This window comes from Colius striatus, chromosome 1 (assembly GCF_028858725.1).
Source record: "Colius striatus isolate bColStr4 chromosome 1, bColStr4.1.hap1, whole genome shotgun sequence".
Lineage (NCBI taxonomy): Eukaryota > Metazoa > Chordata > Aves > Coliiformes > Coliidae > Colius > Colius striatus.
The window spans coordinates 87,768,155-87,793,754 of record NC_084759.1 but is presented as its reverse complement, the minus strand read 5'-3'; the positions used below and the strand labels follow the sequence as shown (position 1 = coordinate 87,793,754).

Sequence of the window (25,600 nt, the reverse complement as noted above, 5' to 3'; positions counted from 1 at the left end):
CAAGAATCCTGCTTGCGAAACTAGTTTCGCCTTGGAGCAAAGGCGGAAAGATAAACAAGTCTGCATAGCCAAAACACTGGCAACCTCTGCCTCCTTCCAAATCTTTTAAAGTCACGGAGTAATATTTTCAGGATTGTGCTGCTGCCTCTGAGGAGGGAATGTCGCTGGTGTTAAAAAAAAAAAAAGAGAAGAAAAAAAAGCTAATGCAAATTAGAGAAAAATAATTTTCTTTCAGCGATATGCAATGTATTAGTCACTTGTTATCATGCTTAGAGGCAGACCTCATTTGCGCGTCTGCCAACTCGTTCACATCTGCTCAGAGCTGTTCAGGGCATTTTAACCTTGGCGGTGTCGTGTCTTAGTCCCACGGATCAAGAACGAGTAATTAAAGCTCTAAGCAGCAGCAAAAAATTCATAGCCGCCCATCTGCATCGCAGTTGATGCACTGCTTTGTTTCGGCGTGGAGCGCTGGGATGGGGAGGCAGGGCCGGTGGCGGCCCCGCGCTGCCCTCCTCACCAAGGGGCATTGCCGCCACCCGCAGCTAATATTTCCCTTTTTTTCCCCCCCTTTTTTTTTTTTCTTTCTTTTTTTTTCCCAGGGAAAACTGAGCGTTGTTGTTGAGTTTCTTTTCTTTCTTTCTTTCTTCGGTCCCGGTGTTTTCTGCCTGCCGGGCCGGGTGGTGTGTCAGGCGCTGGCAGTGCCGGCACAGGCAATGCTTTTCTGCTGAAGGTCTGGAGGTGACTTGAGGCTGGGACACAGAGTTTGCGGAGATGTTTGTCAGAGGTGCTTGTAATGCCGCTTTCGTAACCGAGGGGCTTGCCAGCGCTTTCCAGAAGTGTTGGGGGAAACAGTTCCCCATATCAAGGGGAAACGTTAGCGCCGTAAACACGACATAAACTTTGGGGCGAGGCTAATTTTAATGCATTGTTTAGCAGAAACCGAGCTGTTTATTTATTTGGTGTTGGGAGAAGGGGAATAAAAATAGGAAAAAACCTCAACTTCCCAAGGACTTTTTCTTACGTGCGGCCGCCTAAGGTCCCCGTGCACCGGGGGCCAACCCCGGCCCCGCCGCGGCTGTGCAGACAAAGCCCTGTGGGGAGCGGGAGCCTTTCGGGCCGTCCGCGATCCTTAAAACGAGAAACGGAGGCACCTAAGTTTAATGTTTCGCTGTTGTGAGCCGGCCATTTGCTACATGAGGCGCGTAGCCGCCTGCCCCCGGCGGGGCTCCCACGGGGGCGCGGGGGGGGGGGGATTAGGGGGAGCAGAGGGAGCCGCTCCCCATCCATCAGCCCCTCGAAGCTGTTGCTCCGTAAATGAGGGAACCACAGGCCCTGTCAGCCGCAATTATGCAAAATGAAGTCGTCCGTGATCAATATCTCCCAACGTCCCCGACGGATGCGTGGGGAGGGCCGCCCCCGCCCGCCATGCCGTTGGCGGCTCCGCGCCGGGGAGCCGTGCGCCGGGGTGGCCGGAGGGAAACCAAGGGCGTACGTCCCATTAATCACTCCACCCTCCCCGGGGGTGCGGCGGGGGCTGGGGGAAGGAAACGAGGGCCGTGCTTCGGTATTTCTGCAAGGATAACGTTGCGGAAGTGAGCGCAGGCTTTCGCCCAACTCTCTCGCAGGAGCGCTGGGACTTTTGTATTCAGGATTTGGGGGAGGGGGGGTGTCTGTCCCCCCGTGCACCCAAGTTTCACGGCCTATGCGAGGGGGAGGGGGGCACGGCAGGGCTCGGTGGAACCCGGTGAATGGCGAGCCCGTGGCGCTGCGCTCGCCCAGCCTCCCGCAGCCGAACAATGGGGGACGGGCGGGGGGAAGGGGCTGGCTTGGTGGTATTTTTCTCTTTTTTTTCATCTTTTTTTTTTTTCTCCTTCTCTCCCCTCTTTTCTTTCTATCCGTCTCCTGAAAAGCAAGAGCCATACGGAATAAAGGCAACAATGAAGAGCTGCCGGGATGCCGAGTGCGCGGCGGGTTAATGGGGTGGGGGCGCGCAGGCCTGTGCTCTCCCTTTCTCCGCGCCGGGAATGCGGCCTTAAATTACCTGAAATGCACATTTCTGCCTGGCCCGCGGTGCGTGGGTGTGCGCGCGTGTGCGTATGTCCCTCTCCCGGCTGCTGCCGCTGCTCCTCCTTCGCAGCCCAGGCTCGGCTGCTGCCTGTTGTCTCTGGCAGCAGCAGCGGAAACCTCGCTCCCTGTGCGTGTGTGGTGTGTGCACGAGTGTATGTGTGTGGGTGAGTGTGTGTGTGTGTCTCTAAAATGGCGCGGACGGCCTGGGTAGGGAGATGCCGCGGCGGGTGGGCGAGGGAGGGAGGCCGGGCTCTCGCCGGGGGGCCCTCCTTTGCGCGGGGGCCCGGGGGTTTCTGCGGCAGAGCCGGTTTGCGGCTCCTTCCTGCATGGCCTCCTTCCACCAGCCTTTCTCAGAGCGGCTGCAGGCTGATCCGCCGGGCTGCCCAGCGCGGCGTACAGGGGAGGAAACCCCTACTCCCCCCTCCCGGAGAGAGCTGCTGGCTTGCCTGACTGCCTGGCCGCCCCCGCGGCGAGCGGTCGGGGACGGAGGCATCGCCAGCCCCGGGGGGCCTGGGGGGGAGGGCGGGAACCATAGCGGCGGTGGGGGACAGCCGGTGCGGTGGATGGGGTCAGCGTTTCCCGCGAATCCCCAGGAAATCCTTCATGCACTGATGCCTCGAAGTTGGGTACCAGCCGCTTCGCCTCTCCCCGGTGTGTACGTGTGAGCCTTTGCAGCCCCTCTATCTCAACCCGCTCGACACGTTCTAATCGGGGTGATGGGGGGTAATGAGAGTGAGGGATCTCACCCTGCAAAAACCCCGTGAGCTTCAGGTGTGGACACTGCCGTGTGCCAGGGCAGACTCGGCTCCCCGACATGTATCTAGGAGTCCGGGACTTCCCCCGGGGCTCCGCGGCAGGCGGTGCCGTTAAGGGCTCCGAGGAAAGACGGCCAGGGTTATTTGAAGGATCGCCAGCCATTTTAACTTTCCCTTATTGGCCTCCTCCCCCGCCCCCTTCCCCAGTTCCTAGGCTTATTATTAATTGAAAACTTTTTCCCCCCCCTCCTTCCCTCCCCCTTTTTTGGCTGCCGCCGGCGCTAAGCGCGATGCAAGGATTCGCCTCGCAGCATATGGGAAAGGGGGAACGCGCCGGTGCCGCTACGGCGCAGCGACTGTGTCTGTGCGGGGTCCAAGGCGTGACAGACGGCGCGGGGGGGGGGGGGGGGGGGCGGCTCCCCCCTCCCTCGGGCCGCCCCCGCCGGAGCCCCGCTGCGGGCGGATGGGGGGGGTGGTGTCCCCGCCGGGCCGGAGCTGGGCGCAGCGCGGCGGTCAGCCCGGGGCGGCGGGCAGGATGCCCCACCGGCGCTGGTGCTGGCGCTTGGCTCGGCTGCCCCGGCAGCCCTCGGGTGGCTTCGCCGCGCCGTGTTTACACGGCAGAAAGTCCTGGTCGCCGTCTGACACGTGACGATGTGGGAGCCGCTGGGGGGGGGGGGGGGGGAGGGGCGACGGACTCACGGGGACGACGACGAGGGACGGAGTGGGAGGGTGGCTGCGGCAGGAGCCTTAAAATAGACACCGACCCCCTTGCGCTGCCTAAATCGAACTGCACTAGTGTCGTGCGTGACTCCATATGTATTTTAAATCGGTTTAGCGATCTCGCTGGCGCATTGTGCTCAGCTTTATGGTTAAATGAAATGCCACACGTCCCGGGTAAAGGTCAAACTTCTCCTCTAATCCGCGGATCCGTGCGGCGGCTACTTAGTCTGCAGCTTCCTCCTCTGGTTTACAGAACATGTCACCGGCGGTGATGCCGTGTGGAGATTGCAAAAAATAACCCACTTTAAAAAAAAAAAAAAAAAGCGCAGCCACCCCTGTTCTTTAAACACTTGTCTAATATTAGATCAGTGGCTGCTGCCAGAGCTTTATACGGCACATTGTAAATGGTGCAGCAATACAGTGTCTTTAAACTCTCTTTTCTAGCCATGGGCATAGGTCGTTGTTTTTTACAACTCGTAAATATGTAAGTCGTAGGTACAAGATAAACGAGGTACCTAAACACATTCATAAGCAGCTGCCCATATTTAAGCCTATAAATACCGTACGAGCGCTGCCCTTTAAATCAAGCTCCAGATGAACAGGTTGAGGGCTAATCGAAGTAGATTGCTACGACTCCCCGATTGCTTTTCACTCCTCTCGCAGGGATTTTCACAAATCGAGAAATGATCCTTTCAGTGGCCTGGAACCGGACGGCGATGGTGGTGGTGGGGGGAAATGTGTGTGTGTGTGCATATAAGAGCTGGGTAATTTATTGCATCGTTTTTTTAATTTCCGAAAGGTCGGGTTGTTTGCCGAAGCGCCTGCCGCTCCGCTCCGTCCGTGCCACTGGCGCTCGCAGACTTTTCTCTCTCTCTTTTTTTTGTTTTTAACCCCCTGCAGCCCTCCTCGCCGGCTGCCGTTGCGCTGCTGCCGCCTCCGCCGCTGCCGCCGCGGGCTCTGGGGCTTGTGCAGTGGAAACTGGCGGGCTGCCAGGCGGAGCTCGGAGGTGGAAAGGAGTAAAGGCGCCAAAAGGGAACTCGTGCGCCGCTGCAATTCCCCTCTCGTCCCGCGTACGGGCTCGCTGCAGCCGCCCGCCCCGCTGGGCTTTCTCCAATCTACCCTCCGCCCCGTCCCCCCCGCCAGCCTTCCCCGCCGAGACTTTCACCTTGCACACTTGCCGCCGGGCGCCCAGGAGCTGGGAGGAGGGAGCGAGGGGGAACGACGAGCAGAGAGCAGGCTGACCCGGCCCGGGAGGCTTTGCCTTCCACTGCTCTTTTCCCCGGAGGCACGGAGAAGCGGCGTCCGCCTCCTCCTCCCCCTGGGCACCGGGTTTTTCTCGTTTCCACGCCAGGAGCGTGTTAACAAAACTTTGCTGCTGCTGGCGTCAATAGCTGCCAAAAGTCTGTTGACGTTGCGAGGGAGACCCAAACGTTTCCCTTTTTAATCAGCTGCCCGAGCAGCGCGGGGTGTGTGCCTGCCTGCCTCTGCGGCGCGGCGGGGCGGCGGGTGTTCCCGGCACGGCGCGGCACGGCTGGGCCCCGCTCGGCAGCACGCCGGGAAGCAGGTTAGTGCTTGCAAGCGCTTTTCACAACTGGTTTCACACGGCGGCATCGCTGTGGAACCGAGTGTGCGTTGCGCGTCTCGCTCGCGGCTCCCCCCTCCGCCCCCGCCTCCCTCTCCCTCTCTCTCCTCCGTGCATCACCGTCTATATTTAGCCGCAAATGGCTTTATCGGCCAGACACCTCCCGGAGGAAATGCCGTGCGCGCTCCGGCGGACGAGCCCCGCTCCGCACCCCACCGCGCAGCGGCGAGGAGGAGCCGGGGTGGGGGTGGGGTGGCTGCGGCGCCCTGGGAGCGGCGGGGAGCTCCGCGGGGCGGGGACCCGCGGTGTCCCAGCGGGGAGGGAGAGACGTGTCCTCGGTTTCCTCTGTGCACTGGGACGGTCAGCCCACCATCGAGGTTGCATAACGGGGCCGGCCGTGCCCGCTCCCACGGAAGCTAGGTATAAAGAGGAGCGATCCCACCACCCCCGTCCCCCATCCTCCTGTACCCCCTCCCCATCTTCGCAGCGCTGAGGACTTGCAAAGCTATCATCGCTTGTCCAAGCCACTGGAGTCCCCTCTGAACTGCGAGTCCCCTGGAGGATAGCCAGTTGCAGGGAGAAAGAGGAGGAGGGAAGGGGCGTGCAAAGAGTTAAAAGTCTGCTGCTTGTTGCAATGAAATTATGGCTGGCAGTGGCGCCGCTGCTCCTTCAGCAGACCTCCACTTTTAAACAGTTCACAAGAAGTTCATCAGGGCGGCGATTATAACTGCACACACGCGTGCACCCGGGGCAGCAAATGCCAAGGGGTGGCTTTGGGGAAGGGGCTGGCAGCCATCGGGGTGTGGGCTCTGACCCACGCAGGTGGGCCCTGGGACATCTCACCACCTTCCTGTGCTCTGGTGGGCTTTGCGTCGCTCCGACTGTGTCAGTGGTGGGACACGGTTACCCACCGTGGCTGGAGAAGCTCAGCTCTCAGTCGCCCATCCAACTTCAGTGTTTGTCTGTCTGCACGTGTCAGGGGATTGACGGGCTCTAATTCAGTCACCGGGCCTTATCTTAATGGTACACTTCCACTGAGGGAAGCAGGCGGGTGCAGGCAGCCCCTCTGAGTAGCAGCGCAGGTTGGCCTTGTGTGCCCCTGAAGGAAAGTGGGGCACTGGGAGCGAGGCCTGCCTCCTCTGGGCCCGACGTCCATCCCTCACAGATGAGGCAGCGCACGGGGCGGCTACTAACCTTATGTAAAACCCTAAATCACTCTCTCCATGCTGCTGCTGCCTCTATTGAAAACATTACGAGCGGCGCATCTGGAAACCAGTAAATCTGTCCAGAAACCGTCTTTCCAGTGAAATAACTCCTTTTGAATGATAGCGTGGTATCTAATCTCCGCGGATTTTTGTTTCCTCACAGCGATTTTTGCAGACTTCATTAGGGAAAGCCAACCGTTCTGGAGAGAGGAGGGTCAACATGCCGTTTCATTAATATACATTTGTTCCAGACGTGGAGTTTTGCACAAAAGGCCTCTCTGAGGGGAGAAAAAAGTGTTGGGAACAAGGCTTTCCTGCCATTTCAGTTCTTAAACCTCTCTGAACGTGTGTGAAGTATTGTGTTAAAGGCCCAATCTGGGCTTCTTCCCCATTAAATGCCAAAGCGATCATTTGCATATTTTGTAGCCTGACAAAGGAAATGAGTTTGCTGGGGAAGCATAGATGCTTTGGGAGACGTTAGGCATTAAACTCCCAGTGGTCAATCGCCCGTTACCGGCTTATGTGTGTGTGTGTAAAAGGAGTATCATGCCTCCCGCTTAAAGGCTTCTATTTTTGTGAGAGAGGAAGAGCTGAGGGATATCCTGTGCATTAAAGGCTCCCCCTACTTATTAACCCAGCATTTAGCAGCAGGATGCAGACTGAAGCTCAGTCAAAAGAAACGACTCAACCTCCGAAGAGCAATTAAAATCTTGCACAGGAATAAATCATGCGCCGCGATAATCCTGTTAATAAAACGCAGCTTGTCCTGACACTCCGCTCATGCAGCAAACTAGAATTTAATGCGAGCAGAGGTGGCATGAGGCAAGGTAGAGGGGAGGAAAAGCCTTTCTCCCCTCCACCACTGGACGCGAAAATGTGGTTACCTTTCACCTGCCTCTCTGGCTGCGCGTGGTGCCGATCCTCTTGGACTGCTAATACTTCTCCAGTGAGCTCGCTAATGATTTCTTTCCCTGGAGTGAGCAGGCATCATTGAATTACTGAAAGCGCTCGCAGCAGTGGCAGCAGCAGCAGCAGCAGCAGCAGTAGCAGTAGCAGCAGCAGCAGCTCCGATGCAGAAGCCACCAGGGCTCAATGCTTAATCAAATCGAGGGGTGGGGAGCTCGCCAACCCACTTACTATTTTTAACCCTTTTCTCCAAGTTAGTCATGTGCAGATGCTAAAGGGGAGGTTTTTATTTAGATCCCTTCTTGTAGCGTGGCTCTTCAGTTTTAAGTCCTCGTGTGAAGGCTTTATCAGCAGCCAGCATAGCCAATACAAGCGGTATGGGGCTCTTGCGAGGCACTCCTGCTTCTGTGTGTTCCTAATGCAGGGCTTTTGTGAGCAACCATGGGCAGTTTTGCATGCTCTCCCAGCCCGTGGGGAACTCTCTCCTCGGTTCAGCCTACGTGAGGTGAACGTTTGGGGACTGGTGTATAACTTGGCAGGCCGAATCATTTCTTGTGGAAACGGAAAGCGGATGGAGAAACTTTTGTTTGTCGATAGCCTGGAATGATTCTTAATTTTCTGGATATGTGCTGGGGAAAAGATCCATCTCCTCTGACCTATAAATGCCCTCAATTTGCTCCTTTATTGCAGGGTATCTCCCTTAGCGGTTAACGTAGGCAGCTTACTCCCCGCACCAATCCTGCATTCATTATTAATTACCCGGAGGGAGGCTGGCTGCTCCGATGTGGTGTTTGCACTTCCTCCCAGGCAAATCTGCTCAACTTTTTTTTTCCTTTTCTTTTCTTTTCTTTTTTTTTTTTTTAGTAGAATATAAAACCGTGAAGAAAAGCGTTGATTTTTAAGAAGACGTCATGCTTTCAGCAACTCCTCTGTATGGCAACGTTCATAGCTGGATGAGCAATGAAAGGGTCCGCATGTGTGGAATTAATGAAGACAGGTAAATATTTAAGCTTCTGGCAAGTTAAACCACACTGTAATTCTGCAGTGTGAGGTCTCGGAGTTTGCTCGTTTCCCCAGTACTGGAGCAGATAGCTGCTGCCTCGCATTGAGATCAGCCCAGCTTGGAGGGAGGGCAGGGGTGGGAGAAACAAGACGTGCTTGAGAGCGGTGGAGCAGTGGCTGATTTACTATTTAACAAGCAACCTGGGTCAGTGAAGCGGGGACGCCCTTTAAAGAGATTACTCCCCAAAGCAGCCTTTAAACATGCTTTTACAATTAATTTATTATTTTGTATTTGTGAGGGGGAATTAAACCAAATAGTGCACGTGTTCTTTGCGGCAGCTCTCTGTGGCAGAGGGGCTCCTGCCTGCGACTTGGCATTCCCTGCCTACAGACCAGCAGCTTGTCCTGTGAAATAAGAATGGCGGCCTTGCTGTCTCCCACAAGGGAATTTCTCATCCTCTCCGCTTTTTTTGCTGCTGAATATTATTCATTCAATGACTGAAATTAGAGTCTTTAGTAGTTTTCAGTGGGGTGATGCAAGCGCTAGCTGGTGTCCTCTTCCCTTAAACCCCAGGTTTTTAAGAAGCAAAACAACAACAGAAGCTGCAGATATGCCCCTGGTTCTCTGTGCCAATTTTGTGTGGTTTTAGCATTTTCTCTTGTGAGCCCATGTTCTCACTGTTGTGTGAAAAGCCCCAGAAAAAGCTGGGGAAAGTTTTTGGTCTTTGCAGGTAATACTGTTTGCAAACATAAGCTGAAGGAAAATGGCCAAACACCTCACTTTGCTTTTGTACCCTCCCTCCCCACTTTCCTCCCAGTTTTATTTAAGGGCAATAATTCTATATACTACTCGCGGGAAAGGTGAATCTTTTAAAAACAAATACATGAAAATCTCATTTCTGCTTTAAAGTGTTGATGTGCTTTTAAGCACTTTGTGACTGAAAGGAGTTCTTTTGGGTAATGCTAAAACTTTTCTTCTGCTACAACTTTCTGTGATACCAAGTCCTAGTATTGCCACACTGGTATGGCACAGATGTGTAGCTCTCTCTTTAGCATGGAACAGCTGATGTTCCTATGACATTAGTGTGTGTGTTTTAGTTTTCTCCTTGGCAGCTTTTATGGGTAGTACGCAAGCAGGATATGTTTGAAATTGAATATTCTCTCCTTGGAAAGAGAAAAGGACAAGGGGCTAAAGAGAAAACATTGTCAAAAATCACCTGTATTGGAAGAGATTGCTCTCAGATTATTCTCAAACGGTCCTTGCTTTCAAGTAGTTGCTATGCATAGGTATGCAATAGGATAAATATGGTATCGTATGGGACTTCTCTAGGGGAAAAAAAATATGCAGGTGATATAATCTTGTGCTGATCTGAGATGTGCAGGATTTTGTTCAAGTAGTAAGTTTCCGTTTTTTAACAGGAAAATTCCCGTTAACGATGGCGATGCACCGAAAAGCAGACTGGAGTTGAGGGAAGAAAATCACCTGAGTCACAGTGTGGTAAGAAGTTAATAGCTTAATGCTACAACCGAAGCCATGCCTGTCCTCCCCACCCCGACTCCTGCCTCTGAGTGTTCTTACGTGATGCATTTGGAGAAAACTATTAAAACACTTCCCCGTTGCAGCTCTAGCTGGGCTTGGGCACATGCAAATTGTTTCTGTGAAACAGTGGAATGGGGCTTTTGTCTATTTCTCTCATTAATCTCTAGAGTCTGACTTTGTGGTGTGATTGGTGTTGTATGACATGATATTCTGAGTTTTGCTCTGCTAAGGATAATGTCATGTGGCCTACTCGCATGTCTGACAGGAGTAGTTCTTGCAGGCATTAAGTACCCTCAGCATTTCAGCAAAGTTGGTGTGGGGAGCAGCAAATGAGGAAGAAATTTGACGTCAGTCCTGTCTTTGTGCTGCATTGTTAGATGCCACTCCCCATGAATTGTATGGTGGTGGTGAGCTCCAGAGCAGAGTTGCAGCAGAGGGAGCGGTCCTGGAGGAGGAGAGGCTCTCCATCCTTCTCTTCTTGCTCTCTGTGCCACAGCCCACATCCTCTTGCTCTGGCAGGGCAAGGACTGAGGAGTTGATTGCTGCACGGGAGTGGTGGCACTGAACATCGTCTCTGAGCCACTTCTGGCTGCTTGAGCTATGGGCCCCTCACACCTTTGCTTGTAGTAGGTGAATTTTGGATGCAGAGAAATTTGTGTTGACGTTTTTAGGGATATACATTGCTCAAAATGTTCCCGTTCTCCCATTTTCCAGCACGTTCAGCCTCTGTATGTTTTCACAGCTAACTGTGTTTGCTTGGGTATTGTTTCTCTTCCAGAATGCTGATATGTTTGTTGCTTGATTGGTAGTCATGTTAGTGAAACGTGAAAGTAACGTACTTCTTGTTCTGTAAAGGTGGATGCGACTACCACACATCGCATTGACGGTCTCGCAGCTCTGAGTATGGACAGGTCCGGACTCATGCGAGAAGGACTCAGAGTCCCCAGTAGTATTGTCTACTCCAGCTTGTGCGGACTCAGTTCGGAAAAATCGCGGGATGCCACGAGTTCAATAGCTGGGCTTGGATTTACTCCCGAAAGAAATCCAGAGATACAGTTTAAGTCTAATCCCCCCGAAGTGGTAGAAAACGCAGCCGTCTCTGGAAAAGCCCCAAACGGCTTCAGCGCTATATACAAAACGCCACCTGGAATACAAAAAAACTCTGTCCCGACAGGGGAGACGCTGGGTTTGGACCGAGCTGGGGGTGACAAGCAGAGTCCCCTCGGCGTCAATGGTGCTAGTTACCTAAGGCTCCCCTGGGTAAACCCCTATATGGAGGGCGCGACGCCCACCATATACCCTTTCCTCGACTCACCAAATAAGTATTCATTGAACATGTACAAGACATTGCTACCTCAGCAGTCTACCTACAGCTTACCGCAGCACCTGGCTTACTCGCCCGTATGTACAAACGGTGAACGTTTTTTATACCTGCCTCCCTCCCACTACGTTGCCCCTCACATCCCTTCATCGCTGGCGTCGCCCATGAGGCTCTCGACTGCTTCTGCTTCGCCAGCCATCCCGCCTTTGGTGCACTGCCCGGACAAGAGCTTGTCGTGGAAGATGGGCGTCAGCCCCGGCAATCCCGTTGACACGCACGCCTACCCCCATATCCAGAGCAGCAAGCAGCCCCGGGTCCCCGCCACCAAGCCGACCCCAGCCAACATACCGGCGGACCCCGCGCTCCTCTTGCCGCACTCGCCCCGGCCATCCCCCCGGCTCCCCTTGCCCGCCCAGGTTGGGGACGCCTACACTGATTTCCACAAACACTTTCCCAGGATCACCACCTCTCCCTCCTCTGCTGTTACCCTCCCAAAGCCCTACGTGAACGTTGGTGGCGAATTCCCGCCCTCCCGCCTCTCCAACGGGAAGCTTCCCAAGGGCAGCGATGCTGGAGAGGTGCCCCCGCCAGCTGCCCCGCACGTGCGGAAGGCTGGGCATGACCGGAAAGATGGCAGGTCCCCCCCACTCCTGGAAAAGCAGACCCCAACCAAAGACGTCACCGACAAACCGCTGGACTTGTCAGCGAAAGTCGTTGATGCGGAAACTGCCAGCAAGTCAGACCATGGTAAGAAAATGACGCCGACGGTGCTGGTACACGGCAGGGCGGCGGGAGGGACGCACTTGTCTGGCAGCGACATCCTTCAGAAGGAGACTGTTTCTCCTGGGAATGGCTGCCCCATCTACAGGCCTGAAATTATCAGCACGGCGCCATCCTCCTGGATCGTTCCCGGTCCCAGCCCTGGTGAGGAGGCTGGGAAGAGTGTCCAGCTAAAAAACAAGGCACTGGACTGGGTGATCCCGCAGCAGCGGAGCTCCTCCTGCCCCAGGATGGGAGGCACGGAGGCAGTGGTTGGCAGCGTTTCGGGGACGATGTCGACAGGGGGGAGGCCAGCGTCGGCATCGCCGGCTCCCAACGCCAACGTGGATTGCGCCAAGACGGCCAGGAGCTCGGCGGAGAGCACTGCCTCGGTCATACAGCATGTCGGGCAGCCCGTCTCCACCCCTGCGAAACACAGCAGTAAGGTGCCCAAATCCTGCAGCCAGGAAGCCAACTTCAAAGCGAGTGAGACTGCCCTGGCCTCCAGCCCCATCTTCCTGCCACCCAACGAGGCGTTTCGCTCCCCACCCCTGCCCTATCCCAGGAGTTACCTCCCATACCCGGTGCCGGAGGGGATAGCCATCAGCCCTCTCCCCCTCCATGGGAAAGGACACGTGTATCCGCACCCTGTTTTGCTGCCCAATGGCAGCCTCTACCCTGGCCACCTGGCTCCCAAACCTGGCCTCCCCTACAGCCTGCCGACGGGGCGAGGGGAGTTCATGACCTACCAGGACGCACTGGGGATGGGGATGGTGCACCCCATGCTGCTGCAGCACCCAGCTTTGGAGATGAGTAAGGAGGAGAAGGCAGAAAGGAGGTCACGGTCTCACGAGAGGGTCCGTTACGAGGACCCAGCTCTGCGGGGACGGTTGCCGGAGCTCCTGGAGAGCAGTGGGAAGATGCATTTTGAAGTACCCGGTGACAAGGGTATGAAATTGCACCAGAGCTCTGGCCACAGTAAAAACTCATCCAAAAGTGACAAACACCTCTTCCCGGATCTCCTGCGAGAGGAGCAAGAGGTTAAAAGTGAAGCAAACGTAGCGAAAGCCAGCTTTGCTCCGGAAAGCAGTAATCAGGCTAATGACCCTACAAAGCACAAGGTAGAGCAGGCGTCGCAGCACAGAGATTTTATTGTAATGAGAGAGGAGTTTGGAAGAAATAACGATCTTCACGAAACCTATAATTTCAAGCAAGCCCAGGGTTCATCGGTTTTTGCCTTAAGGAAAGAAGATTTATCCGTGAGCCAGCCTAAAGAGAGACCGCCGGTCCAACCTTCACCCGCTTTCTTGGAAAGCGCTCACGAGAGCGATGCTCCGGCTCTGGCTTTTGGCAAGGTGCAGGAGGATGCGAAACCATTCTGCATGGGGACCGCGCCGCCCAGCATCGATGCCGGCCAGACCTATACCAAAGACGGAGCCGACGACGCGGAATCTGCCGATGGCAAAATACTGAAACCCAAGCCCTCGAAGCTGGCCAAGAGGATCGCAAACTCTGCCGGTTACGTAGGTGACCGATTCAAGTGCGTGACAACCGAGCTGTACGCGGACTCCAGCCAGCTCAGCCGGGAGCAGCGGGCCTTGCAGGTGAGTCCGCGCGCTCCGACGGCCACCGCGCTTTTTTTGTCGTTATTTCTCTGTTGCGAGTCGCAGTCAAATATTAAAAGTTGAGAGAAGCAACGCAGGTGGGGAAATCAGATGTGTTTTTTTTCTCGGTTCGGGCGTACTCGTCAGAAGTGGTTTTAAATAGCAGAGTTAAGTTCGTTAAATGAGAGCGAGGCGGTGTGAGGAATGGCATGTATGGCTTTTACGTATGTACGCACGCGCTAGTAAGCTTTGCTAAGATCTGCTAAAGTCGCTAATTTTGCTCGTATGAAATGTTTGTGCAGTTAACGGAGGGGAGTTGGACAGGCGTGCATGTTACCTTGGCGCGAGCGATGGCTGTGATGTCCCAGCTGGCCTGTAGTGCCGGCTAGCAAAGCGTGCCCAGGAGTTGCCATTAGTATGCCAAACGTACTATTTGATGGAGAGGAGTCGCAGCCATCTATTAGCGGGTCTCAGGCAACGTTTGCGCCAAGCGAACGCGTAGGGAAGAGTAGGAGCGGTGTTGAGGTCGATGCTGAGGGATGACAGACAGATATTGTGTAGGAATATCCTTAAGGTATTTTACTTTTAATGAAGGGATGAGTTAAGCCAAATTGTTTTGCGTTGTTAAGAAAAGAATTGGTTTATGCTTATAAAAATGGATGAAATTATCTAAATGATCCATTGAGTGCCCATTTTAATTACATAGATGGAAGGATTACAAGAGGACAGTATTTTATGTCTACCTGCTGCTTACTGTGAGGTCAGTTCTTCAAATTTTTATTACTAGACTCTTACATAAACCTTTGAGTTAAATTTCATTTCCAAATACACGAAGGGAAGTTTGTGGGCCATGGTCGTTTTTATTCGTTGTACAGTTCTGTGTTATTTTTTTATTTTTCTTTTTTTTTTTAGTTTTTCTTTTTTTTTTTTTTATTATCTTCCTTATGTTTTTGTCTCTTTTTACCTCCAAAACAGAATGTTTTTGTTTTATATACAGTGTATGTTTATATATATTTTTTATATATATATATACTTATATGTGAAAGAATTATGTGACTATTTGCGTCTAGATGCTAGAACACTGTTTTACAAGTCAGGCGTGTTAAACTCGTATGTTAGCTGTCTATCTGAAACCTTGGTTTTGAGATGATTTTTCTTTGGAAATGCTTTCATGTAAGGTAAGGAAAATTAAGTAGCTTTTATCGCAAGACCTTTTTTTTTTCATATCAATTCTCTTTCTAGCGTGCAATGATGCGCTTCTCAGAGTTGGAGATGAAAGAGAGAGAAGGCCAAACAGCTACCAAAGACTCAGAGGTCTGCAGATTCAGCCAGGCAGACTGGGAAAACTTGAAAGGAAACAGTGAAAAGAAGCCAAAGTCTGTCGCTCTGGAAGATGCCATTGCTGACCAAAATGACAATGACAGATGTAAGCGAATTTAGATGGCTTTCCAAAGCGCGTACGCGTCTCCTCTCTGCCGCGGCAGCTCTCAGCAAAGCTACACGGGCTGTGTAATCTTTGCGCTCTCGCGGTGCTGCTGCTGCTTCAAGTCGCTGACCTCAGCTTCTGCAAGCACGGAGCTGCCGCAGCTGGTGCTCCCTCTGCTTGTTTCGGGGTCTGCAAGTTACTGGTTATGGTTGTACCTGCTTTTCGGGAGACAGTTAACTGTCGCTAAAGTGACCGTCTTAAAGAGATTGTCCTTTCCATAGATGGGATACCATATCAAGTGGTGAAAGCAAAGGTCCGAGGTTATATTTTAAATGCAGAAAGAAGGTGGGGGAAGAATGAGAGGCAAGAAGTGATTCAGCTTCCTGAAGTTGCTGTAGTGCCAATACTGCAGCTTTCAGGAGGACAGAAGGATGTTGGGGAGCGGGAAAGGACATGATCTGCTGGGCTGGCTTATCCATAAGAGCTGGCTGGAAGACTCTGAACAATGAGAAGCTACTTTGCCTGAGTGACTTCTTGCTGCAGTGCCTGTGGGGGTGTGTGTGTGGCTGGCTGGCACAGGTCCTCATGAGCAGGCGGGGGGCTGTGAAATTCCCCATGGGGCTGGCTGATCCCTCTAGGCTGTGGCACAGTGCCAGAGTACTATGGAAAATGCATTCTAGCCAAATTGTCCTAAAAGTAAGATTAACTACATTGTCCTAAAAGTAAGATCAATTTTAAAATAAATAATTAAATGTTATCAGGGGATTTTTTTACCATGTGCAAGAAAAGCCACTTTTTTTTCTTTTTTTCCCGAAACTCGGTAAGCGTGTGACTTCCATCAATTTCCCATCTTTTTTTCTTTTACCTATATAATGAAGAATGGGTCAGTTCCTCCTGCTGCTACTTTGTCTTGAACAACTCAGGAAAAAAAAAAAAAATCTATGCTGAACGCATTACAAAAGAAGAGGAAACACACTGCAGACTGCATCATGCGTGTGCGCGCACGTATACGCTGTGTGACTCGGTGGTTAAGTGTGCCCTTCCGTGGGTGGAGATTCATGAGTAGGGCCAGTAGAAAATTTTGTTGAGGCAATTTAATAACTTTGAATTATTGTTCTGGTCTTTGGTTAATGCATTTGTCAGAGAGCATGCTGGTCAATCGTACTTGCGCGGTTACTCACCTAAATCAAGTTACTGTGGTATTGCTGTCACTGAAATAACAGCCTCAACAAAAATTGGCCTGGCAAAATAGCAAGGGAAAGTTTTAATTGTGGAAGCAGAGAAGGTGCCAGGGTGGGGAGAGGCAGGCTGAGCCCCTGGAAGCAGAGCAGGGTTTCCCTTCTGCAAGCTGTACTGGGGTAGCTTTGGAGAGGGGGGCACTGTTGCCTTTTGTGGTCCTCGTACTAAAGCCGAGAGCTGGACAGGCTGCCACCCTGACTCTCCCTCTTGCAGCCTCCCTTGCTATTCCTCAGAGGGTGTCTCGGTGATGTCCTCTGTTTAATCCCACCCTGGATGTGCTGGCTGCAGTGGGGTCCTGACCACTTGTTCTGGCTACATGGCAAGAAGGGTCCAGCGGGATAGAGGGGGATGGTGGTCTGTGGGCTCAGGGATGGGCACAAGGGAGGGAGAGAGAGCCTTTTAGGGGTGTGGGGCATGCTGCTTGGTATGGAGAGTGCTGCCAGAGGGAGAGTGTTAAGAGCTTCATGGTTTACTGAAAGAGCCCACCTCCCCCTAATCCTTGCAAAAGACCTGTGGTACATCGTGTCCTTAAATTCATCATTTAGCAAGGTCTCCAGCACTTAAATCTGAAGGCTAAAATGTGTTTGAGACTATTAAATAACTGTTGGAAGCCGGGAAAGCATATTCAGTCTTACATTAGTTTGTTCCTCTTCACTACTGGTTAGCTCTGGCTTAACAGGCTATTTCAGGGCTCGGACAAATGTCTAGATTCCTAAAAGCGCAGATCTGTTCTGTTTTAAGAGAGCTCCTCTTCTGAGCAGCAGCAAATACTTACCGGTACAGATTCAGGTCTCTGTAAAAGTTTTTTATGGCGGTGGTTCACCTCCTGCCCCTTGGGATAGCAGCTGATAAATCAGGAGTTTCACGCTTCTTGGATGCCTTTAGTGTAGTGGCTTGGGCTCTGGTGGGGCTTGATGCATCTCTTGCCAAGTGACTGGCAAAGGGGTGATGTCCTCTGCTTGCTCTTCCCCTTCGTTTATCGCCAGCGAAAGCCAGGGCTACTTATCTCTTGCCTTATTATTCCCTCCAATTCCTAAGCACGCTGTTGGTGCTTTTGGCTTTAAAGCTCTCCTCCATTTTCCTTTCTGCCTCCTGCAGGCTATCTTGATGCCAGAAAGGTGTTTCACCTCACTTTGCAAAGCGTATGTCCGATGCTGGCTAAGAGCAAAGCCACGTGCCTTTATGTGTGTGAGAAGGGAGTTCAGGAGCAAAGCTGGCCAACTGTTAGGCCCAGCCCCCTGCCGCGGTCCCTTTGCCTGCCTGGTGTTGGTGGGGAAGAGCAAAGCCACAAGCGAAAGCGTCTTGTGGCACGGAGCTGGCTCGCAGGGCTGCAGCCGTGCCCAGCGTGGAGCGCAGGAGCTGCTTGGGGCCCTGGCACCTGCTTGCACTCGTGACTCCTCTAAATCTACCAGTGCAATGGCAATAACAACAACAAAAGGCCGAATAATGGGCAGACGATGCTTACAGAGGCATCCGGTGGGGTGGAAGCTCCTTTTTTTATCCTGCCTTGAGGCTCGCCAGTTTTCCTAGCTGTGTAGCACGTGCGCAGAGTTTTTTGGAAGCAAAGGCACACAACATCCGATTCCTTCAACTTTTCCTCTGACTCGGCAGTGTGTGGCTTTGCTGTACTGAGAGTCTTTTTAAGCTTCTTCGTGCCTTCTGGAAAAGAGTGAAAAAGGTGTTTTCTTTGCTTGTTTCATTTTGTTTCTTGTGGTTCTTTTTTAATTTTAAAAAAGGTCCAATTTAAGGGGGGTAGCAGTGGTAGCTAATTAACAAGCAATTAAAGCCTGGGAGTAAAGTAGAAGTGCTTTAATTCTCTCCCGTCTCATTTAGGTTTTGCTGGGCATTCTGAGAGCTGCTTTGTTGCCAAGGTGACTCGTAAATGTTGCTGAGGCGATGCTGCTCCGGTGCATTTCCATAGCACAAACATGATAAATTATGGGATGCATGTGTCATGAGTCATAGGATTGTTCAGAGATCAAGTGATTTAAGCTATTGGCACGGACACATGCATCGATATGGGCACGTGATGATCGCATGTCACTTCATAAACAAAGCTCTTCTAGCGGTATTGAAAATCATACCCGAGTGTGAAAGATTGAATAAATTCTACAAGCTGTGAATTTCTGGGTCGAGGAGTGTGATTTTACCCATTTATCTAATTTTCTAAGAGGAAGACACTGCCTGTTTAAGCCGTAGCTGGGAAAAAATACAGCCCAGTATGTTAAAACCCTAGTCTTGGAGGATGAGGTCACAGGGAAAAAGTTTAAGCAGTTCCTATGTGTGGAAGTAGATGATGTGATGTGCAAACCCTTTAGAGCCCATCTTCAGCACCGGAGTGAGGTGCCGACGTCCCTTTGCATGGACATCCACTGCTTTGCTTTTCTCATTTGGCTGTGTGTATACCTGAACAAGTGAAAGACGGAGACAGTAAACATGTCCTTTGCCCTGGTCAGTTATTACCTTCCTGCCATGGGACATAGTGCAAAAAAGAAAAAAAAAAAAAAAAAAGAGATGCAAACCAAAAGTCTGTGGAGGCAGAATGGTGCTTGCGGATTTGTGCAGTGCGGTAGGCTCGGGCAGAGGAAAACGAATGTGGAAAGCTCCCAGGCAGAGGTACTTGGAGGGAAAAATGAAATCAGATGGGTTGCCTCTGCCCCTTGGGATTCTCAGTATTGGATGCTGAAGGTGACTTAGAGAATTTCTTACTGTTGTTGTGATGTCCATGCTGAATACTGGGTTTTAGCATTTGGATAGTCGTTACTGTCCTCGGATGAGTAAAGGGTGTCTTGCGTGAGTGAGTGCAATGAGAGGTTACTCCAGGGAAGAGGAAAGGCTGGTTTTAGTTGCCATGTTATTTGAACAAAAGAATCGCAGCTTAAACGCTAAGATATGTTTCCTTGTTTGCGTTGCATGGGAAGGCCTGGTCTCAAGCAGCTGACAGCAACAGGAAGATGGAAAAATGAAGGAAAGTTTTTCTGGGCAGCGTGTTTGTGCGTGCGTGTGAGTGACTGCTCCTCGTGAGATTGTAACCTGTGCCCTAAGGAGATACTGTTGCAGGCAGAAACCTTATGTGAAGAAACATCTTCTTAATTCTTCCTTGTTTCTTGTTCCGTAGGACAGTGAGAAATGGTTTGAGTTGTTGGTGCAGGTCCTCACAGCTGGTGTGAGACTGGCGAATGCTGGAGGCTTGAGGAAGGAACATATTTTAGAATTTAATCTCTTTACTCATAGAGGTGTGTTGCTATGAGAACTCAGCATTTATCCTGTGTTTCTGGCTACCTCGTCACTGTTTGAATAATGATGATATGAAAACTCCCAAGTATTTTGTTGTTGTTTTCTTCCTTGGGCGGAGAAAAGGATGTTGTAGATACATGGCGGGGAAGTGGGGGGAGGGAAACAGAAACAAATAAATTCCACTCGTCCTGGTTGGCCATGCACGATATGCTTATGTTGCCATGCGTCATGTTGACATTTATATCTTAATTTGGGGAGACATCGTGTCTGATCCGGGTTGCTTGCAAAACAGTTTTGAGGACAGAGTGGAATCCAGTGGTAAAATATTAATAGAGCCCGCGCTCCGTGAAGCGGTCGCCTCTTTGCCAAGGGGAGGAACCAACCTCTCGGTGTGCGATGCGTCCGTGCAAGCCGTGTAGAGAGCCTGGCAGCCCCTGGGTTATGCAGTGTCCCGAACAGCGACCGACCTTTGTTCTTTCACGGTGAAAATCAGGCTGTAGAAGAGGCGGGGAGCATTGGCAGTGGGGCAGATAGGCGAGGACGTGTCCCGCGCGGCTCCCTGGCCTTGCCGCCGCCGTCCTCTCGCGTCGATGCAGGATGATTACACAACCCGGATTAATGTGCAGAGACGTCGCTCTTCTAATGGCCTTAACTGCATCTGGCGGGACGGATTTGTTTCAGAGGCGCGTGTGCAGTGGACAGTCCTCGAGAGGGATTTCTGACTCGGTGGCCAGGGAAGCGTAGTTCTAGTCGCTTCAGGGGTATCTCTCTGATGTGACCGGAGAGCGGAGACAAAGGTGTCACAGAGCCGCTGGCATCCAGGGCTTTTTGGATGGACTTGAATAGGTGTGCGCTGCTCGCCTTGGCACGTGGAGAAACACTGACGGTGACAAGCTGTCAGCGAGGCTACAGCAAATGTCTGTCCCCTCTTTTATTTTTTAGCACAGACAGTTTGAGCGAGCGGCGCTTGACGTCCCTGTGCCAAGTCCTCTTGCAGATAGTGAAGGAATTAATCCGCAGCAAGTCGCTTTCAGTGGTGGCAGGCTGGAATTAGCTTGCTGTTTCCTGCAAGCCCCAAAGATTAAGACCATCACCCCCCTCCACGCCCTCCCCCGCCACAGCCTGCTACTTCCTCTGACCCTGTGGAAAGCTTCTCTGGGAATTGGTCAGGATGTGCCTGCCTTTTCTCAGGCCAGACAGTGTTAGGAGCACGAAAGCCGTCCCAATCTAGCGACTCTCAGCGTGAGCCGTGGCATGTAGCTGCTGGCACTGCTGGAGATGTGAAGGCTGTAAACAGTGGGAGCGTGGCAGAGAGCGCCCTTACCTGATCTGTTTGGGGAAACTGAGCATATAAATGTAATGTTTCCTTATGAAGGGGGGAAAATAGCAGGTTGCATTAAAAATGTAAAATGAAACCTGATAGAAGCATTTCTGAAGTGAGACTTCAAACGTCCAGCTTCTTTTATGCTGTGTAAAACAGGACTGCCAGTGCTGTTGGTGTGGTTATAAGGCACAGCTGTTGGGCAGCATCTTCATGCCAGATATTGCAAGTGTGATGTGTTGGCAGATTCGTTCTGGTTCGGGGGAACACTAGCGATTTAGAGGCACAGTTGTAGAGAGCTGTGATACCTGTTTTCTGGATCATGTCAGCGTTGCTGGCTGGAGGAAGAGTGACAAAGTGCTTTTTAAAGTCTTGAAAGGGAGCAGGTGTTGGCCAGACGGCCGTGCAGAGCCAGAGGAGCATCGCCAAATAGCAGAATGGCCTGGCTGTCCTGCTTGCCTGCTAAAAATCAACTTTTGTTTTGATTTTTTTTGGCCAAATATCTTCTACTCTTTTATAAAGCAGTCCTGCAGGCAGCTTCCCAAGCAGCATAAAAATGATGCTGGGGTGTCTCCTGGTGCCCACAGACATCTCCAGAACCTTAGGTGCTTCTTGGAGACATTTCCAAGTTGTGATGAGGAAAAATGTCATCAGAGAAGTTGGGGTTTTTTCCCCCTCCCATCTCAGTCTTCCATTGCTCACAACAGGTTTTTCAAGGATGGCTGTGAAACCAGAAGATGTTGGCAGAGGTGTAGGAAGGTGCTCTTGAGATAAGGTGGGATAGAGTTGAGCTGCATCTAGGGGCTGTTGGTGCCTGTATGCTGGTGTTCTGGGTCTTGGAGAGAATAAGAGACTGCAGGGGAGCAATGCCTGTCCTGGTGAGGTGATAGAGCAGAAGTTGAAGGCCAGGCTGTATGGGGGATGGGGCTGAGTAAGGACAGGGAGGATCAGGGGAGAGAGGAGGGCAACAGGGCTGTCAGGAGTCCAGGTAGGAAAACAGCTGATTTATTTGCAGGAAGGGAGGTGGGAGAAGAAGGAACAGCAAGGAGGAGGAAGAGGAAAAGGGACAGTGAACTGTGGGGAAATAGGACAGAGCATAGTTTACTAAATAGAGGATGATGTGCAGGAAAGGGTATTGGTCCAGCTAGGAGGAATGCATGGGAAACCCCACTTATTTGTGAGAACTGTAAATAGGAATCTGATTAACCATGTTGCAGTCTGTACCTCGTGTCTGCCTAACTGCCTGGGCAGTTTGCTTAATCCCAAGAGAAAAAATACCTACTCAAGGTGGTGATTAGGTGTTGGTTTAAGTCAAACATCCATTTAAAATTGCTTAACCTGTCTCTAAATTTGGGGGAATGATATTGGAGAGGAGAATATGTGGCTGATTCGGTGGACTAGTTTCTAGTAAGCTCTTCACCCTCTTGCTGCTGCTGGAAATAATTCCCTGGGAAAAAAAAGTGAGGCCTTTTACGAAAAGAGGTGACAAAGATCATGTGATGTACAGTGACTGGCTGGTTACTTGAAGTGAGGAAGCCTTTTTATAACCTTGGATTTGAGTAGTGCTTTTTGCAAAATATCACAGCTATTCTTAGTGGTATTCCCATGTACGTGTGCGTGCGTGCTCCGTATCCCGTTTATATCTCCAGAAGAAGGGACACAAACGCTTTTAAATCAGGCTCTGCAATTTGGTGGGAGAAGTTGGGGAAAGATTAGGAATTAATTAAAGACTAATACTTTAGTAGCATCAGAAGGTATTTTTGAAAACAATCGCAAAGTGGAATGTGAATTGTTACTTAACATGATTTGGGGAAGGGAGTGAGGTTGCTTTCTGGGTGGGATCTTTGCTTTCCATAACTAAACATGTTCCTTAAGAAGAGTATTGTGATGTTTCTATGGATACAGGTATTGTGAATATTGTACTTCCTAAACCGATTTAAAAACAACTCAAAGTGTTGCGCTTTTGGGGGTTTTGTACTTAAATTGTTGAGAAAACCGCCTTAGGCCGGCGAGGGGAGACTTGTTCATTTTGTGATTATTTGCATGCCTCATGAGCCTTAAGTCGTGATGGAAGTGACTCTGAAGTGATCAGAGAACATAAGCTTTCTCATGATGAATTGTTTTGTATTTATTGGGTCTTGTGGTGTTTGTTTGTTTTTTATTTTTAGGTAACTTTTCTAGTACAGAAAACAACCAAGGTCACTTTCTTGAAACTCCAGAGGAAAAAGATCTCTCAAATGAGAAATGTTATTTAGAGAGACATTCTATATATGAAAAAGCGGAAGACCAGCCAACAGAAGATATTGGCCAACATCCATGTCCACGTCTGGACAGGAAGCGTAAACATTCTGGTGAGAGAGTGCAAAATGATGGCAGCCAAAATGAAAACTTTGTGGATGAACTGCAGGATGAGCTTATATCAAAAGCAAAAAAGAAGAAGAATTCCAAAGGTAAGACAGCATTTTGCTTTAGTCTCTCTTGAGGAATGTCTTGTGAAAGGAACGTCCCTTTGGCTTAATGTGTTTCCATTTTTGAACTTGATAGTTACTAATGTGAGCACTGTCATTTCACTTGAAATTATATATATGTATATATATGTGTGTATATATATATATATATACGTATATATAAAAAAACTGGTATATAAGGGTAAAGCAGTAGTCGTTGGACACTGTAGCCACAGCAGTACAAGTTACTGTAGTGCATGTAACCCTTAATGAGCGAACCTTTAAAATGCATAGTGTGGTGGTAAAGCTGAGACTATATGCCCCGAAAGTGAAATGTAGCTTTTGTTTTAAGTTGAGGGGGCTTTTTGATTAATTTTTAGTTATTTTTCCATTAGATGACTGGCCTGAGAGGGAAATGACAAACAGTTCCTCTAACCACTTAGAAGAGCCCAATTGTAATGAGGTGACCAACCTGAAGGTGTGCATTGAATTAACAGGGCTCCATCCCAAAAAGCAGCGTCACCTGCAGCATCTTAGGGAACTATGGGAGCAGCAGGTGTCACCAGAGAGATCCCCGTCCGGCAAGTTGGGCCGGCAAAGCAGGAAAGATTTAGCTGAGGCTGTTCAGCCAGAGGCCACTGCAAAGGTCAAAGACTTCACAGAAGAAAGGCACACCAAGAAAAGGTCAGAGGCCAAAAGCAATAGAAGTTGGTCTGAAGAGTCCCTCAAAACAAGTGACAATGAACAAGGTATGCAGAGACTACTAGGGAAACCAGACGGCTTTAGCATTTACAGTGACGCATGCTGCCACCGATGTTAAGGAATTGTTGAGAGCTTTTCCTTTTTATAAAAATTATATATATATATATATATATTTATGTAGATGTCCATTTATATAAGGACTCACACCTCCTCTTTAAGAGTTTGCACTGTAGCTAATATTTGACAGACAAGAAAATGTGTTTGTGTGTTTAACTATGTGTTTGTGTGTGTGTATGCGTGTGTGTTTTGGCTTTAAATACTCTCTCATAGATAACATGAAGTTTATGTCTCCAGAGGAGAGCTGGGGGGTGGGGGCATATAACATGGGCATGCTCCTGGGTGAGGGAGGAAGTGAACAGGCTGCTAGTTGGTGTAAGAGCATTTAACCACACGTAGGATTTGAGGGGCTGTCACCCTCTGAAATAGCATCAGCACAGCTAGCAGTTCTTGATCTCGGGAACCCAACGCCTCCAGCACCCTCAGCACTGCTGGGTTTGCCTGCCTTTCCCAGGGCATGTGCTCAAGAGCAAAGCTCATCCTTCTCAGGAGGATGCCTTGCTCTTTTGTCTGGAGCATGTCTTATAAACCTCTGTGCGCCCCTTCCCTGGCCCCTTGGCACAGATCTTCCTAGCAGCTCTCTCCTGAAGCGTCACTTCCTCAAAGCACATCAGCTTTCCTTGACTTGTTTCTGGCTGCTTCTTTGCTTCTCACTCCGCTTCCTCCTTTTCCTCATCCTCTCCCCCTTTTCTGCCCATTCCCCGTCCTGGGGGAGAGCCTGTAGAGGCAATCCACCAAATTTTCCTTTGGACAGACAGGTCATTCCCCTGTCCCTGCTGTCCTCAGCCTCTGGGCACATTGTCTGTTCTGCTGCTTCTTGCCTTCCCTGTGACGCTTGCTGCCGTAGCTTGGTTGGAGGGCTAGTGGGGAATGGCAACATGTGACCAATGCCCCTCTCACATCCCCTGCAAATGATCATGAATCTCGGTGTCCTCTGGTTACAGCAGGGAAGCCTTGTCTCCTCTTTTGGCTTTTCAGGTAAAAAGATTGGAGATAGGTTTCTTCTTCTCCTCTTATCCCTCTGAGTCCTCTGCCTGCTTTTGAGGAGAGGCTGCTTTAGGGAGAGGGAGCTCTGAGTTGGGTGTTTAGGCTGCTTCCTCCTTCGCAGACCTGGGAGCTTCATCAAATTGGTAGGCATTCACCCTCCATTCGTCGTAACCTGTAGTTTGGGTGAGGTTCCTGCCAAAGAGAGAAGCACAGGGAGATTGGATCCTCTTGTCCCATGCTGCGGAAAGAACCAAATCCAGGTCATCGTGCACTGGTGAGAGTTTTCCTAGGTAGCATCTCTGAAACAGTCACAGGCAAAAGTATCAGCTTCCCTTCTGTCCCAAAGCTCCTCACCCGTATTTCCCCTTGGTAGGATTATCTGAGGGCAGAAAACACCAAACTTTTGATGCTTATTTGTGGAGGAGGTTTTCCAAAAACCTCTTTCCTGTGGAGACAGGAGATCAAAACTTACTGACTCTTACACCCTGGCTTTATGTGCTGCCTTGGCAAGCATGCTATTGGATCAAACATCCCTGCCCATCACCTGCTTCTCTTTGTACTCTCAGAAGGAGATACCTTTTAGAGAGTACATGAGGGTCACTAACAAGAAGCAGCGCTGTGTAAAGTTTCTGCTCTAGCTTTCTACTGCAATGCCTTCTCTGT

At 50.8% G+C, this 25,600-nt stretch overlaps 1 protein-coding gene across 11 annotated transcripts in view; it reads left to right on the top strand.

Annotated features, from left to right (window-relative positions):
- The window catches only part of BCOR (BCL6 corepressor), an 82,596-nt gene that overhangs the window by 35,329 nt on the left and 21,667 nt on the right, over nucleotides 1-25,600 (top strand). For 4 of the 11 annotated variants that reach the window (XM_062000069.1, XM_062000090.1, XM_062000083.1 and 1 more), the window contains exons 2-8: nucleotides 8,100-8,232; nucleotides 9,657-9,735; nucleotides 10,633-13,461; nucleotides 14,168-14,221; nucleotides 14,704-14,887; nucleotides 22,853-23,134; nucleotides 23,527-23,880. In XM_062000069.1, the coding sequence (XP_061856053.1) occupies nucleotides 8,147-8,232; nucleotides 9,657-9,735; nucleotides 10,633-13,461; nucleotides 14,168-14,221; nucleotides 14,704-14,887; nucleotides 22,853-23,134; nucleotides 23,527-23,880 (3,868 nt within the window). In that variant the 5' untranslated portion in view covers nucleotides 8,100-8,146. The remainder of the gene's footprint in view (nucleotides 1-8,099; nucleotides 8,233-9,656; nucleotides 9,736-10,632; nucleotides 13,462-14,167; nucleotides 14,222-14,703; nucleotides 14,888-22,852; nucleotides 23,135-23,526; nucleotides 23,881-25,600) is intronic. The other 7 variants (XM_062000076.1, XM_062000098.1, XM_062000060.1 and 4 more) reach the window with 5 other exon arrangements.